Below are 17,435 nucleotides of genomic sequence, written 5' to 3'. Positions count from 1 at the left end.
AAGCAGAATTAATTGAACTTTATTAGGTACCTGATGCTTGGTAAAATTAAACGATAAAATAATGAGGCCAATCTGAAAATTGAAGAATGCTATGTCATTTTAAAGTCCACAATTTTGAACAACTGAGAAAGTTTAATTTTTTTCGGGAGTTCAGGCAGATAGAATTAAATATGCCTGTCTAGTCATTCGTCTATACAAGAGAAAACGTTTTGAAAGAAACTTATTTCGTCAAGTGTGAAATTGCTTAGTACTCACTTTATAGAAATGTTGAGTGATTTCTTCTTTACTGGTTTATTCAATCTACACGTCTGACCTATATTTTGATCCTAATCGATAATCTTTCGTATGCTATATGATACTACTTGATAATATGCAGTAAAAAAATGTTCAGTATTTTTGTGCATTCAGTAAATGTTTGTGTAATAGTTTACTTAAATCATGTTCCAAGTTGTCATTTCCATCTTTGATTGTGAGCATAGTTACTTGTTATTATTTATACTGTCGTGTCTTGTAAACTATTTGATTGTAATTATTTCAGGGAACATGTTTCCGTCCTATATACACTTCCTGGTTTAACGCCATAGACATCGGAATTGAAATTTGTAACTATTTCGCAAATTCTTTCGCAATGACAGCACTGCTTTCTAGATAAAATCATTGTTTTGGAATCTGATTTTTTTTCTGGTTCGCGTTTTTTCAGTGAGTTACTTTTCTACTGGATGGGTTCGTTAACCCCACGCCTCATCTTCCTATCTCACACATACGAACAAATACAGATGAAGACAACAAATGTAGCGACAACCTCTGCATCAATAGGCCTCAACATACACAAAGGAAAAAGCAAGATTCTCAACAGAAAAACACAGAGAACATCAACCTGATCACACTTGATGGCGAAACTCTGGAAGAGGTGGAAACATTCACGTACCTAGAAAGCATCATTGATGAACAGTAGTTTGTTGTTTATCCAATCTTTAAGTTAACGATATATATCATTCACGCAAAATATATATGCAGAATAGTATCTTATAGAATTCTGAGTGGGCAATTAGTTTCATGTGGAACTACTGAATCATTTAATGAGGTTTTTCATAACTACTTCATAATTACCGATATAACAAATTACCAATAAGCCTGTACATATACTACTATATAAGTCAATCTCTGTCACCAGTTTATAAGATTGTTTTTATTTATTCGATATGTTGCATAAATGAACAGAAAAACTATGTGACAATAAAATTACATTTTGTCGTAAATCCAACGATTCAGGGGGAAATACATTAGAATAATAAAAAAAAGATACTTGTAAATTTAATTAAAATCATTTATATCCAAGCAATTCATTAAATGTTATCTCCTTTTATTGAATATAAAGAAGTATTCTCATCTTGTATTCTTTTCATTCTCTGAAACATCAAAACAAAACAGAAAAAGTACCAGATTTTATTGGTAGAAATAGTGTTCAATTATAATTAATGAGGCAATACGCACAGTATGCACACAACAGAAGAACTCCAAAGGATCATAAAACAACACAAATTTAAAGTATATTACAAAACAACAAACACACTTTGAAATACTTTAGTTCGATTAAAAGAGAAAATCGCATTCTTGTCTACAAAGAATTCCGTCTACAAATTGGGTTGTGTCGACTGTGATGCCTTCTATATTGGAGAATCATCTCGTGAAATCTTGACTCGTGTCAAAGAATATATTAGGTACACAAAGAAACCTCCTAATAATCCTGTAAAACTGGATAAACTTCTAATTAAATCAGCAATAGCAGTTCACGCCATTTTCAAGAATCATCAAATCGATTTCAAAAATATCAAAATACTACAAAAAGGTTTTTGCAATTACAAAGAAAGGAGAGTAGCTGAAGCATTCCATATAATCACAATTGATTGATCACTGGGTGGTGATCAATGTCATGCGTGTCAAGTCCTTCTTAGTGCTGATCGAATGCTATCGATCGAGTTGCAATGTGGCCACCAGTCTAGGTGGCTCGACACTGCGTGCACTATATATATTGAGGTAAGATGGTGGTTGACCACCTGTTGACCACCTCATTCCATATAATGCTTAATCCTATTGCTCTCAATAGAAAGGAAGGCCTTACCATACACCATTACATTGCAAATTAAACTCTATCCTTTGTAATTATAAAGGTCACACATTTTTCATCATTAACAGTGCACACATACACAAATACAAATTTACATACATGTCTCTCATGAATCACTTTGACCGAAATGACATGACATTGATTTATTCAGACCTGTTTTGACTGATTGCACCTAATATTCGTGTTGTTCCGTTGTACTATTTAAACGTGGATTAATGTTAATTTGGTTATTTATTCTCTGAAGAAGTGGCTTACACTGAGTCACGAAACGTCAGAAAATCTAATTGTTCTACTCATTGGGATATTACAAATATATTTATTTATTTATAACCATCTACCCAATGCTCTATTTATTCAAAATTATCAAACCAATACTTGGTAATGATACCTACTTATTCTTTAAAGATAATCACTTCGTAAAATTGACTTTCTAATGAAATTTTTAAAAAAAATATAGATCACTGAAATGAAGATCCATGTACTTGCTGTTACTGCTATATCGTACTATAGTTTTCGTGTATGTAGAATGCAAACATACTAAGATCTTTCAGTTCAATCTAAACATTGTTTATACAATTTAATGATAAGGTGAATTTTATAAGCTGATAAATCTAAGCTGCCTCTTGTAAATGAATTCAGAAGCCTTAAAATAATGATTATGTCTAGTACATATTGAGTAAATGCATTTGTGACATAATAAATGCTGAGTTATATTGTGGTGTGTGTTACTGATATCCACATAAGTAGTATATGGTGATGGTCGGGCATTGAATGTATTTCAGTAGAAGATCGATAAGGAGAGAATGGGAACGGTACGCAATTGGTACGAAAATGCGTGAACAATTATAATAGGAGACTATGGACGGATATTTGCAGTCAAATTGAGACAATTGATTGTTATTTTGCAAATTAACTATTCACTATATGGTTCTCATACTTTAATGAGGTATTCTGTAATGTTATCTTATATAGATCCGATTATCCCCACTCGTGTTTTGTTCACTACAATATTACTTTATATCTCCAAACATATAATTCTAACATCATATACTGTCAAATTAAATCGTCAGGATTTTTTAAGAAGAATAAATCAAATACGAAATTAACTCATTGAAACCTAGGCATATCTCAAGATGGCTCATTTAGACATGTAGTAAGGTTTAAATTTTGTTTTATACACTTTTGTAGTTCTTCCAAAAAAACCTTCAATTCAATACCATGAATAGCAGAATATAATAATAAGATCTGGTTTGTAATACTTACATCGAATTTCTTATAGTTGATTATTCATTGACCAATAATTCTCTTTCATCTTCTTCTGTATATTCCCAATCTGAGAAATCTGATATACATATAGTTAGAAAAATAGTTATCTATTGTATTTCAAGTGAAAAATATAACAGCCAACTTGAACAGACGTTTCATAATATCTAAATTTTCATAGTTGAAAGCATGAGTCAATTGAAGCTAGACCACCAAGGAAAATCTGAAAGCACTGGACGGCAATTTCGTCATATTGTGGGACTCCTTAGCAGTGCATATCCACGATCTCGCCTCGCCAGATTCGAACCCAGGACCATCGGATGCCGGCCCAGTGGTCTATCGTTTAAGTGCTCTGACGCCAGACTGGTAGTTCTTGCCAAGTAGCATTGAAGTTAGGTCTAGGGTTTCCTGTTGACTATCTCCAACCAACATCTTATTTCAACATAGTGCTCACAATATCAAGTCATCTAGACTAGTGGCCATATTACAATTTGATCGATAGGATTCTATATGCACTAAGAAGGACCTGACACACATGATATTAATCACCATCCAGTGATTAATCAATTAAGGGTTTATCTCTTACGTAAATCTTGTCTAAAATATTTGCTGTTATCGTTTTATTATAAAGTTTAAATTTATTCAATGAGCAAGCTATTTGAATACATAAATATTTAGTATTTCAGTCATAGATTTAAAAAAAACTACGAGCAATATAGAAATATCACCTGGTCTAGAATTATTTTTACCGAAAGGTTTCTTCTTCTTTAATATTACACGCTCTATTCGTTTACCTTCTATTGAAATAAAGAAAGAGAAAGTTCATATTTCATGATAATGACACAAATGAAATTTATTTTCTTCACAATTTTTTTAACTAATTGGAAAGTATACACTTAAAAAACAGTTATTGAAATAAGAGCAGCTTATGAACTACCAGCTAGTGTGACAAATAGTTCTTTCAACAGTTCACACTAAAGTTCACTTGTTTCCCAAATATGCTAGTTTTATATAAAATAATTGATCTGATTTTAAATTAAGTGTAATTTTTATATTGATGTGACGTTATTCACTTGATTTACAATTTTTAAACTTGATTGACGACCACGGAGGTTTTGTTTGAGCGAGACTGAATATTTTGATTTAGAATCAACGTTTCGTATGTACGTATTCAGACCATTAACTTTTATGGGATTGCATCGTCCCACGTTACTCAGGTGCTTGATATATTAGATATTCAGACTAAAATTTGAAGTGTTTTCTAAAGGAAAATTACCTACTTCGGGTCAGGTACCAGGACATTATCACAACCCACAGAAAAAAATTGATAAAAATCAATGAAGTGAATAAAGATTATAATCCACTTAAAATGCATACCAATCCTCACATATCATGAACGTTATATGTACTGTGTTATAAACAAGCTTATCTTACTGAATTTTTACCATTCATCTCACTTTATTTCAATGCTAATCATATTCAGCAACTCGTATTTGTTGGAACATTTGGTCCCATTTAATTAGTCTGAAGCCACTGGATCAGTGATATCTGGTTATTATCATGGGGTACACAATTCGATATAAGATTTCTGAAACTTTTTATCCTAGCTGAACATTAGACCTTTAACTTCAAATCTTGTTGCAAACAGGACAACAGATGAATCTATTTGTATGTTCGGAAAGTTTCAACATCTATTTTTCTTGTAAATGCGAGATCGTTATTCATTGTTTAAATTTGCTTTCTATCTAGTTATTTAAAGATTTATAGCAGTAAAAACCCCAGTCTTACTGACTGTAATATGACATCAAACAATAAAGTGAAGAGAGACGTAATTAAAAGTTTTTTCTATAGTTTAAGACGAGGTTTCACCAAAACTATAATAAACGGGAGTGATAATCTCTTTGAGTAATCCTCACCTAAATTCTGACGAAATTTAACCCAGATCCAACAAAGTATAGTCAATGTCAACATTCAAATAATCTCGACAAAGCGCTTTTAGAAGATATTGTAGTGCTAACTGTGCTAACTATATACTGACTTTAGGACTTAGTTGGAAAAGCGACGGGATGGTCGGTTTACGGTATAGTTGTATCGTATAAAAAAATGAACATGTAAGACTACTAATTATTTATGCACATGTTTATAAAATTCTTTTGTGTGTTACAAACGAGATAAATAATAACATATTAACAAATTAAAGAGGCTGTCAATTTACTGATTTTGGTTTATAGTTAATTTTGTCTTCAGTCACTGTTGTATTTTATTGTTCAAGGAGTGAATTCACTATAATATTTTAAGAATCAGTGTTTGAAGGACTTTAATCTAACTTACAGTAGTTTTTACCCGCATTTAAATGAAATGCTAACACTTACAACTTCACTTAACATTAAACTTAACACTTGACTGATCATTATTAGATTTGAAAGTTTTCGCACTGGGATGAATGTGGTTTCGTCTTAGTGCCTTCCAGAATAGTTTAGGATAATCATTACTTTCGATACAGCTTCCGAGAAAATTGATCTCACCGTCAAGCTTGCGCTAGTAAAATATGAGATCAACTTTCTCGAAAACTGTATCGAAAGTAGTGATTATCCTAAACTCTTCTGGAAGGCACTAAGACGAAACCACATTATTGGATTACCTGTTTGAAGTGTACTAATTTCAACACTTTTTTCATTCAGATACTTTAATGTAGGTAAACAACATAATTATCTCTTGTATTATATCAGTAATTGAAATAATATGATTTTAGTCAGATGAATTATGTTACCAAATAGACGTATTTTGATATAAAACAATTTAAGATCTACCCGGTCCAAATTTTCCTCCTTTCTTCACTTTGCCAATGCGTATTTCTTTTTCATATCTGGTATCCGATTCCCAGCCTGGAGGATCTGAAAAAAACAGGAAGATTGTTCTTTTTTAAAGAAAATACTAGTTATACGGCCATAGATCAAGTTCATACAACAGCTATCAACAAATTTAGTGATTATTTAGGCACTAGACTGTAGAAATAATTATTTCACGCCATGTGATCCAACCAGTTGTCACTTTCTGTCAACTATCGATCTATAAAATTTGAAAAGCTGATTTTGTAAAACTAAAATCATTCAAACTTAAAAACTGGTAAATTATTTCATACGTATAGGGTTGTGGAGATTGTTGAGATGGTTGTGTAAAATCGTGGATTGATTGAAGATATTCAATAACACTGTTTGGTGACGGCTTAGTAGTCTAGAGGTTAAACGTCCTCGCGCGAGGCCGAATATCCTGGGTTTGAGTCCTGTATGCAGGATTGTTGGTGCGCACTGCTAGAGAGTCCCATTCTAGGACGAAACAGCCGTCTGGTGTTTCCAGATTACCAATGGCGGTCAAACATTGATTGATTCATGATCTCAATTAAAATTATTTCATGTTTCGAAACGAGGACTATAAACATTTTACGTAAAACATTTTTTGTCATGTTCGATTTATAATTTCTCTAAGATCAACATGATTGAATATATGTACCTTACGATATCAAAATCCTTTCCTTAAACTTGTTGCAAACTAATAACAAAGTAGTTTTATTCATCATAATAAATTATGTTACCTGGAGGAATTCCCGATATTAATTGTACAGTATCACAATAGATTTCTCATTACGTACATTTAAACTGTAATGATTCAAAATGTTTCTTTTCAATGGTTAATATCTTACACTCATCTTCAATGATCAGAGTTGACTATCAGTTCAGTTACACAACTATTTTTCCTTCATCAGTTATACAATGCAAGAAATTCCCCTAATATTTCAAAAGGAGAAAATGCAGTCGAAACTACACCGGCAGATGTAATGTTCGGGTTTGAAATTTTCAATCTTTAACATAGTAACACGTTTCATACCTTTCATGATATTGCAGAAGTTAATACAACTGGGATTCATGATTATTTTATTTAAATAAATCTAAAATACAAATATTTATTACAACTGGAAAATAAGTGACTTAAATGTTTGGACAGGTAACCAATTTTTACTTAATATATCTTAGTTATATTGTATTGAACGAGAACATAAGTAGGGACGATCGAATGTATTTGAACACACAAATTACAGAACGCCTTAGTAAAATCTGGGAACTATATAGTAAATACTTTATTTGCATAATGTCAATCAATTATCTCAGACTACATTGTTTCTTAGCTTTCACAGCAATCATTCTCTGTTCTCGTTCTCTTTTCTTCGACCTTCTTAAACTTCTGCTGCCAGGCATTTCACTTTCAACACATACTACTACTTATATCTGTCGAAATCAATAGCACATATCACAATATGACCCTATAAATTAAACGAGGCTATTAGCCACGAAGTTCATCAAATTTTTCTTAATAGTTAGAAAATATATTCAAATAATTTCAACGTGATAATTACTTATGTATGCTAATAAGTGTTGAAGAATATTAGTACTCACACATGAGTTATTATGACATTAAATACCTGTTTCATCTGATGGACCAAACTTTTCTTCGTCTATCATGTCAATCATTCTTTCAACATCATCTTCAATTTTCTTTTCTGAAATCAGTAAGAAAATAAAATATCAGTATGAGGTTGTGGAGATTGTTGAGTTTTTTGACTGAAAGCATGAATCGATTGATGGTAGACCACTACTGAAAACCTAGAAACACTGGATGGCCGTTTTGTCCTAGTATGAGACTTCTCAGTAGTGCTCATCCGCGATCCCACCTGTGACATTCGATAGTAAAATGTAGACATTATTGACTTCTTTAGTTAATTGTACAGCAAGATTATTTCAGCATTATGTATTGAAAAATTCTTATCATGATAAAGCATTTTCTATATATAAGATATTTAATAATTAAGAATAGTTAAACTATTTAGTCAGTATTATAATTATCTTTTTGTTCAAACTTGCGAATGAAATTGAGTAGTATAGATCATTAACAATCAAAATATATTTCAACATCATTGGTAACTATATAATGATTACAAGTAAATCTAGTTTTTCATTGAGATCATAAACTAATTTAAGTTAGATCAACATTTAAAACCTTGAAGTAGTGGGTGACCGTTTCGCCCCAGCAGGGAACTCCTCACGAATGGGCGCACATAATCCGAAACGCTAGAATGGAACTTGAGGCATTAGGTCTCGAGTACAAACGCTTGACCCCATAGTGAGAATCTAGTTTTAGTTGCAGTTTTAGTTGCATTTAAACAAGAAATTTCAAGCGAAAGCTCATGAGATAGTATTCAGAATTATTCAACCAGTCAATTAAAATCTAAGTAAACGTTTACAAAACCTCTGCAAATCGAACTATATATATATATATATGTATATATATATTATGTGTTGCACAAGGTAATATAAGAGTAAAGAAACATTTCATTTCAGTCATGAATTTATCTTTTTAAAACCTTAATTGTTCTTATTAATATTGATCAATCAACAAATCACACAGCTTTGAATAATTTCTAATTACATTTTTAAGTAATTATGAAAGATAAACAATTTCTGCCCGTCCATCATTGTAGATGTTCCCATTAGGCAATGAATGCAATAAAAGAACTAAATGCATATTCTGATTTTACATACTTGGTGAGTTTGTTTTTTAGTCAAATAATTGATTCTTATGACCCTAGAACAGCTCATTTCTACTAAAAGTCAATGTTCATTATATGTATAGGTTAGATAATTCCTCAAAGTTTTTGAAATATGTTTATGCAGACAATCTGAATGAGTGAAGAAGCCATGTAGCTAGACAGAGATCTTAGAGCAAAGGAAATGGAATTCTTAAACTTCTCACGAAATTTATCAGACATGAGTAATATGATTTGATCAAGCTTAAGTCAATACATAGTGTTATATCCGGACGAGAATATTCTTATTGTGTGATTATTAAGTAACTATATTATATGTATATTCATATTTCTTTTATTATAAGTTTTTATTTGACCTATTGCTTACTGTCATATGATCTACTATTCTCAAGGGGAAAAAGGACCAAAAAGACCTTTAGGCTACCCGTACTGGTGATATAAGTCAGCGTATCTAAATTGACAGTCGTATTTCACGATAATCGTATGAGCTAAAGACTTATTACATAGTCTGCAGGATTTTGCTATGTATACTGTATAACATATCTAACTTCAATTAATACAATATTTTACCATGGAAAGTTAGTAGACTAAAAGTGTTAGAAACTAGTAAGATATTATTTTAGAATAATATAGCATTTTATATACTTTCCCCTATCTACATCACTACATATATAAGATAAATTTCATTTTGATTATATTCCTATAATTAGATAAACAGTTTAAAGAATACGTCATGTAATCAGTAGTGAAGATATTGTCTTTCATCAACAAAGAGTTTTGGACTTCTAATTACGTACTATGGAATCAATTTCATAATTATTATAAACATAATCATTCTCAAGTGAATTATATCATTCAGATTATTTCATAGAATGACAAACTTACTGTCATCTCCACATATCTTCGGTAATTTTATACCTAGAGAAATACGGAAGAAATAATAAAAATTCTCTGTTGACAAATGATATGATATTGCGTTAGGTATAATTAAAATGATGCTACATATCATGAAAAAGCTTAATACAATTCCAATTAGTCAAATAGTCAGTCAGTCAGCTACAACGTAGAACCAGGCACATATATGCATCGGTCCAAGTTGCCATACGTCGTTAGCACAACAAGATGAATACCCAATTCATAGAAGTATTTAATTTAGTGGTGGTAGTATATAAAAGATGGGCTGTATATAAGGATATAGTATAGGAAGTTATGAAGTAATTTTAATCTCAAGGTTTAAGGGAAGATTAAGAGTGTATACACCTACGCCATTGTGATCGATTCTGAGCCATGTCACCTAGAGTCTCCAACCATTGGTTAGTCAAACATTATCATCCTTATGGAATTTTCATAACAACTTTTTGGATTTTGAAGCATTCAGTCATTTTCAAATATACACTATTCAACGAATTGATAACAATGTATTTTGAAGCATTCTCTTCTATTCACTTCAGCACATTTATGTTTTATAAATTAAATGGATAGATTTAGTAAAATTGGTTGCATAGTTTTAACAATGGCTATGCACTAAAAACACATTTATCATAAATATAGGCTAACCTCAAACTTAAAGAGATATCAATTTTTTATATATAGTTGAAATCATGAGTCAAGTGAAGCTAGACCACCATCGAAAACCTGGGAGCACTGGATGGCCGTTTCGTCTCACCATCTCTTTCTGCAATACACATCCGCGATCCTGCCTCGCAAGATTCTATCCCAGGACCCATCAGTCTCGCACCAGAGCACTTAACCGATAGACCACTGACCTGGCCGGCATCCAACGGTGTTAATGTCTAACTTCAACCAATCCACGAAATTGAGCAACCATTTCACCAAAGTCTTCAGTGAACTCCACTGGTTACTGCTACTCATTAGAACTCCAGGAAATACCTCATGGAGCCAGTCACTAGTAATCATATGATCATTATTAGAAAGGGGGTTTTGTGGAGATTTTAGTAAGTTTATATAGTTAAAATCATGAGTCAATTGAAGCTAGACCGCCGTGGAAAACCTGGAAGCACTGGATGGCCGTTTCGTCCTATTATGAGACTCACCAGCAGTGCGCATCCACGATCACGCACTAGCGATATTCGAACCCAGGACCTATCAGTCTCGCGCCAGAGCACTTAACCGATAGACCACTGAGCCAGTATCCAACGGTATTAATATTTAACTTCAACTGATCCACGAAATTGAGCAACCATTCACCAATGTCATCAGTGAGTTGATATCTCCCAACAGACCTGGTTGAACTCCACTGGTTACTGCTTCTCACTAGAACTCCAGGAAATACCTCATGGAGCCAGTCAAGTGATTTTAGTTTTTCCAAGGGAAATCTAATAAAAACTCTTAGAAATTCACATAGACCTATAATACAACACATATATAGTAAACTCATATTGTTCATCATTCAGAATAGGTTATATCTTTTATAACTAAATGTATAATTAAAGTTTATAACTAACCTTGTACATTGAATACGTCAAGCATTAAAACAATACATATTAATAAATATATGAATGAAGTGAACTATAAACAAAAGATACATTATGTATTGCATCAAATAGTAATATAATAATAACCTCTTTATAATTCATAATTTTATGAAACATTTAAAGGAAAGTTTGTCCGTAGACAACTGAATATAAAGGTATTCAATCCATTGATAGGACATAATATACTCGATAAAATAAACGAATTCAATAAACTCGATAGTTATTGTTTTATTATATAGAATATCAATCATACTACATTATTCGATAATATTGAAGGGGTGGTTAGCAACTAAGGTCGAATCCCAATAATGCTCTCTCACTCGCTCATTCCCTCCCTCTCTCTCTCTCCCTCTATCAATACTTAATTTTGGAAATAAACCGAATTTTATTCGATAATCAAAGGAAACTTTCTTCCTTCTTCATTGTTTACTTTTCTATTGATTGTTTTCTAATTGATTAAGAATTAAACATTAAAGATCTTAAAAATTAATTTTGAAAATTGAAAAAATATTTTTATAAAACATTTCTGTTGAAAATTATAACAGTGGGACTGTTGTATGAAGGTAATGTATATATTGGTGGCCTGTTTAAACATCTGGGCTACCTGTTCCTGTCATCTAGATATTTCAACAACTTATCTAATTTCGTTCGTTTTAATACATCATGATGCTTATTAATCGCACAACCTATTCAGGTGCGTTTCTAAAAAGTGTAAGACCTTTCGCTGTAAAGGTTGCAGAAGGCCTAATCAGAGATATCGTGGTTGCTGGCAGTATGCAGCTAGAAGAATGTACATTATCCAGATGTCGATTGACTGGGCTGCTAACTTCTAACTGGCGATCACTCAATATTTATCGTCAGGAAGGACGAAGAAGTAAGAAACGGAAACTTGTTGAAGTACTTTGTGCTGAGAATTCTATATTGTACCAAAAATATAATATTGAATAAAGCTAAAAAAACAAAAAAAACAAAGATTTTGTACCTTCCTACATCAAATAAGAATATAGTTAAATGAAATCATGAACAAAATACAGTTTAGAAACTAAGAAGCCTAATTTATCATAATTTGGAGACTAGATTTTCACACTCACTCAGTATAGTCGAAAGTATATGTAAAGTCTAAGTTGGCGAGTATAGATTTAATCAGGAAAATGGAACCACCGTGATTTGGCTGACGTAGATGGTAGTTTTTAAACGTACCTAATGAATTATGAGTTTTGACAAGTTTTGGTGTTGGTCAGTTGAGATAACGGTTTAAAATTTCAAAGTTATGGTAATAAAAATATGATGATAATGACTGAATAAGTTGACTGAAATTATTTCACTTGTTGTACATTATTTAAATAAGACTTTCAATGTTCATGTACACTTTATACGGTTCTAGTTGTAAAGAAAAAATCTTTAAGCAAAAAGAAAAAAACTAGATCTTGTCAGACGATCTAATATAAGTGATTGTTAACGATGAACGTCCCAAATTACCTTGTTAGACAGATTAATCTCTCGAAATAAACATGACGAATACGAGAATGGATTTCGAACACGTATATTTCATACAATTGCTGATCCAGACAGACGATCAAAGAAACGAAGCGAAAACGAGAGAGTGAAGCGAAACGAAATGATACGCAGTGGAGAAGGCGTGTTAGCCAACTCAATTTAATCAGGCATGAATCTGTTTTTCTAGTCAAACAAAAATAAGCTTCAGACATTTGATGAGTATGATAAGATGTACACAAACATATGCTCACACAAAAAACAGCCAAGGTTAATAAGCGAATAATTGACAAGGTCAAAATATGACTCAATAAAAATGAATAAGTTAATCTGTCTGGAAGCTAGAACAATCTATGTGAGCTTAACATTGAACTAGACTCTACAAGATCACTCGAATGCTTCATCATATCTGTCTTATTTCTAATAAAATTAGAAAGTGGGTTCCTGAAGGAGGTTATCGAGGAGCTAAATTAAACCTCCATTATATCAAAGACACATTTGCTGTTATTTTCTATAACGTCAGTAAAAAAGAATTCATTGTTATAAACTCCGCGATATTGCTAACTTGTGAATTCGAATTGTTCGAAGATAGGTTTTGAATGACTTTCTAGCCACGAGTCAGAAAGAACTTGTTTAAGTGTATGAAAAATTTGGTGGACTTCATCTCCTAACATAAATACAGATGAGTGAAATCATTTAATATGCCTTACATGGATTTACATTAATAAGGTTGATATGTGAGATGGTGGAGAAGATTTGTAGCTCAGGTGGGTGATTTTGATGTTGGTTTGTTCTCTGAGCTGGATGGTTTGGTCGTGCAGCTTTCATCGTCCTTCTGAACGACATCATCAGCACAAACTTCGGGTAGAAGCGAAGTGTTTGAATTTCTCCACATGTGATTCACAGCTTGTCCTCTGCACCTCGATGTTGATTGGTTCTTATTGACCTTAAATCTGTCATTGTTTATTTCTTTGTTTTGGTTGTATCTCCTATTGGTTTGATTTTTGTTCCTATGTTCCTGCATAATTTTCTTGATTGATTGATAGATTGGATTGATTTCAATGTGTTTGTTTATTGCTGATTGACCTGAGTGCCAAGCTTCTAAAAATTATCTGGTATTTTTGGAATTGCCTCTGTCCAAAATCTGCACATTTTCCCAGTCGAATGTATGTCCATAGTTGTCCACGTGTATTGATATGAGTGAAGAAATGTCGTAGCGAATCCAAATTTTTGGTTTGAATTTGGATTCGTTATGTAGACGACACATTCGTCATCGTCAAAAAGGAGGAACTAGAAAACACCTACAAGCAGATCAACAACGTCTTCAACGACATCAAGTTCACAATGGAACAAGAGTCGGACAACAAGTTACCATTCTTAGATGTATTAATCACCAGAACTGACACAGGAAAACTAGAGACTCAAGTGCACAGGAAGCCGACCCACACCGATCAAATTCTCAACTACAATAGCAACAACCCAAGAACTCACAAAATCAACTGTGTACAAACTTTGTTCAAGAGGGCGAGAACACACTGCAATACAATCACAGCACGAAAAAATGAAGAAAAACACCTGAAAACCATTCTTCAAAAGAACGGCTATCCAATCAATTTCATCAAAAAATACCAGTCGCACACACCATCAGAAACGAAATCAAGTATAAAAATCAACAAAAGGATCACCCTACCATACATAAAGGGCATATCGGAAACGGCAACAAGGCTGCTGAAAACCTTCAGAATAGGTGTAGCCCACAAACCAACAAAGTCCCTCCACTCAATCTTATGCAAACCAAATGATGAAATGGCAAAAGAGGACAAAACAAACATCATCTACAAGATAAATTGTACCAACTGCAACAAACACTATATTGGACAAAGCGGACGCCCCCTGCATCTTCACCTACATGAACACCAATTAGCAGTCAAACGCCACGACATTTCTTCACTCATATCAATACACGTGGACAACTATGGACATACATTCGACTGGGAAAATGTGCAGATTTTGGACAGAGGCAATTCCAAAAATACCAGATAATTTTTAGAAGCTTGGCACTCAGGTCAATCAGCAATAAACAAACACATTGAAATCAATCCAATCTATCAATCAATCAAGAAAATTATGCAGGAACATAGGAACAAAAATCAAACCAATAGGAGATACAACCAAAACAAAGAAATAAACAATGACAGATTTAAGGTCAATAAGAACCAATCAACATCGAGGTGCAGAGGACAAGCTGTGAATCACATGTGGAGAAATTCAAACACTTCGCTTCTACCCGAAGTTTGTGCTGATGATGTCGTTCAGAAGGACGATGAAAGCTGCACGACCAAACCATCCAGCTCAGAGAACAAACCAACATCAAAAAGGTTGATATGTACATGAATACGTAAAGGCGTTAATATGTCATAGGAACGGACTACACATAAGTGATCACGTGGCGTTATTGAGTAACATTCTCTGAATCCAGAAATTCGTTCTTTATCTATATTTTGAAGAAAGTATGAAGTTGTAAAATGTATTTATGTAAGCAAACTGCTGGAGATTGCTACAGCACATAATTGACAAGCTGTGTAACGTTTTATACGCAGTAGTGGAATAAACCTACCTTATAATTATTGAGTAGTATAATAAGTGAAATATCAAAACTAGGCAGGGAAGAGATGCATCTATTCGTTTCAATGTAGGATTTCACCTTGGTTGTATATAATCACCAAGTTGAATTAAATCATTCAAAAAGGAAAGCGATATTTAATACGCGGAGAAGGGACACCACTAGATTTCAAACATGAAGTGCACAGAAATGGAAATGAATAGGATAAAATTATCCGAAACACATCATATACTAAATTGTATCTCTTAGATTACCAATAAATTTATGACTGATTTTACAATAGGTTTAATTTGTGATTAAGCCTTTGTATCTTTGTTGATTCAATAATAATAATAAAGTAGGAGAAAAAATGTTTTCTTAATAAGTAGCATTTGCCTTAGGTGTTTCAGTACAACTTTCGAGCTCTTCTGGCATCTCAATACTGTTTTACAAATCGAATCGGAGATCGAAAAGGCTCTTTACTTTTGACAGATGGCTTTAATTTACAAAACTAAGAATTGCTATTATGCTTAAAATGAGGGTTTTATATTGAACTACTTTTGCTTCTTCATAGGTCCTTTCACATTTCAATTTTAATTTATTTGCGTAAGTATACATCTCTTGTCAAGCACAAGATGGTTCGTCTAACTTTTATTTTATATTCAGAGTCCTAAATTAAGGATAAATTTACACCTGAACACTTATTCAAAACGGGAATATTGACTCATTTATATGTATTCCAATCAAAATCACTGATCTTTAACATATGTCATCAATAATTAAAATTCAGTTTTGAAATCATTTTGATAAAATTCGCTCCTTCTACTAAATCACTATCTCAGATATCCTTATATATAATCCGTTTAGGAAAAAATTTTAATGTCAACAGTAAGTGCACATTGGAAGATATTAAACCGTCGACAGTTCACTCAGATTCATTTACGTAAAACTGTTTTCTACCATAAATTAATGTTAACTACTTGAATGTGATTTAAGAAACTAGCTAATATTGACTAAAAATATTACAAAGCCCAAACTTCAACAAATGAATCCATAATCCAATGAACCGTGACTAGTGTACAAATATTTGTATACAGTAGATAGTTACTAGTTTCCTAGAACTTCCAGATTGTCATAATCTGATAAGTTAACTAACATAATACCATAGAGAATTTATCTGCTTCTAGTTTTGGGCACCTTTATAACCGTTAACTAAGACCCGATACCGGGTCAAACGTAAGATTTGCTTGTATAGCAGCGTCCAGCAAGTCTTTAAACTACAATGTTATAAACATATGGACTGGGTTTCCATAAACAGTCCTTGTGATTATTTATTATCTTCAGACGGACTAGGAAACGCTTCTATCCATCTAGAATATCGTGTGAGACGAATAAATATGAAATATGTAATTGCATTATTCATATGGCAAGTCATGTATACGAATGCTTGTCTTTAAATTTGGCGGCATATATACTCCTAGATTTATAAAACTCTATACAATCGAGATTATGCAGTAATTTACATTGAATTATCCATATAAATATGAAGTCAAAATATTATCCTTAGGTTTCATAAGGGTTTTTTCTCCTTCTTTCGTGAATTATACTATGTGAAATCCAGACAAGGATTTTAATCACGTAACCCGACCGTTGCTGCTACCTTGACGTGGTGGTCGGGCTTGCCTATCGTGATGAAGCAATCGAGCTATGCTGGCTGGAACAATCGTTCCTCAAGGTACTACCATGTCAGACAGGTCGGTTGAAGAGCGGTAAGACTAAAAGCAGCAATCCAAAGGTCCGAAGGCGAAGTCGTACTGCCGACTGTACAGAGGTGTGACGGCAGGTAGGTGTTTC

The 17,435-nt window shown here is 32.8% G+C and overlaps 1 protein-coding gene across 1 annotated transcript in view; it reads right to left on the bottom strand.

Annotated features, from left to right (window-relative positions):
- Positions 1 to 3,436: 3,436 nt before the first annotated feature.
- The window catches only part of Smp_138570 (spore germination protein, putative), a gene marked incomplete at both ends in the record, with an annotated part of 22,565 nt that continues 8,566 nt past the window's right edge, over positions 3,437 to 17,435 (bottom strand). Inside the window, 4 exons of the mRNA XM_018792517.1 lie at positions 3,437 to 3,470; positions 4,141 to 4,173; positions 7,927 to 7,941; positions 9,888 to 9,908. Of these exons, the coding sequence (XP_018644188.1) occupies positions 3,437 to 3,470; positions 4,141 to 4,173; positions 7,927 to 7,941; positions 9,888 to 9,908 (103 nt within the window). The remainder of the gene's footprint in view (positions 3,471 to 4,140; positions 4,174 to 7,926; positions 7,942 to 9,887; positions 9,909 to 17,435) is intronic.

This window comes from Schistosoma mansoni (assembly GCF_000237925.1).
Source record: "Schistosoma mansoni, WGS project CABG00000000 data, supercontig 0256, strain Puerto Rico, whole genome shotgun sequence".
NCBI lineage: Eukaryota > Metazoa > Platyhelminthes > Trematoda > Strigeidida > Schistosomatidae > Schistosoma > Schistosoma mansoni.
The sequence above is the reverse complement of the archived record's forward strand: the minus strand, read 5'-3'. Positions and strand labels throughout refer to the sequence as shown.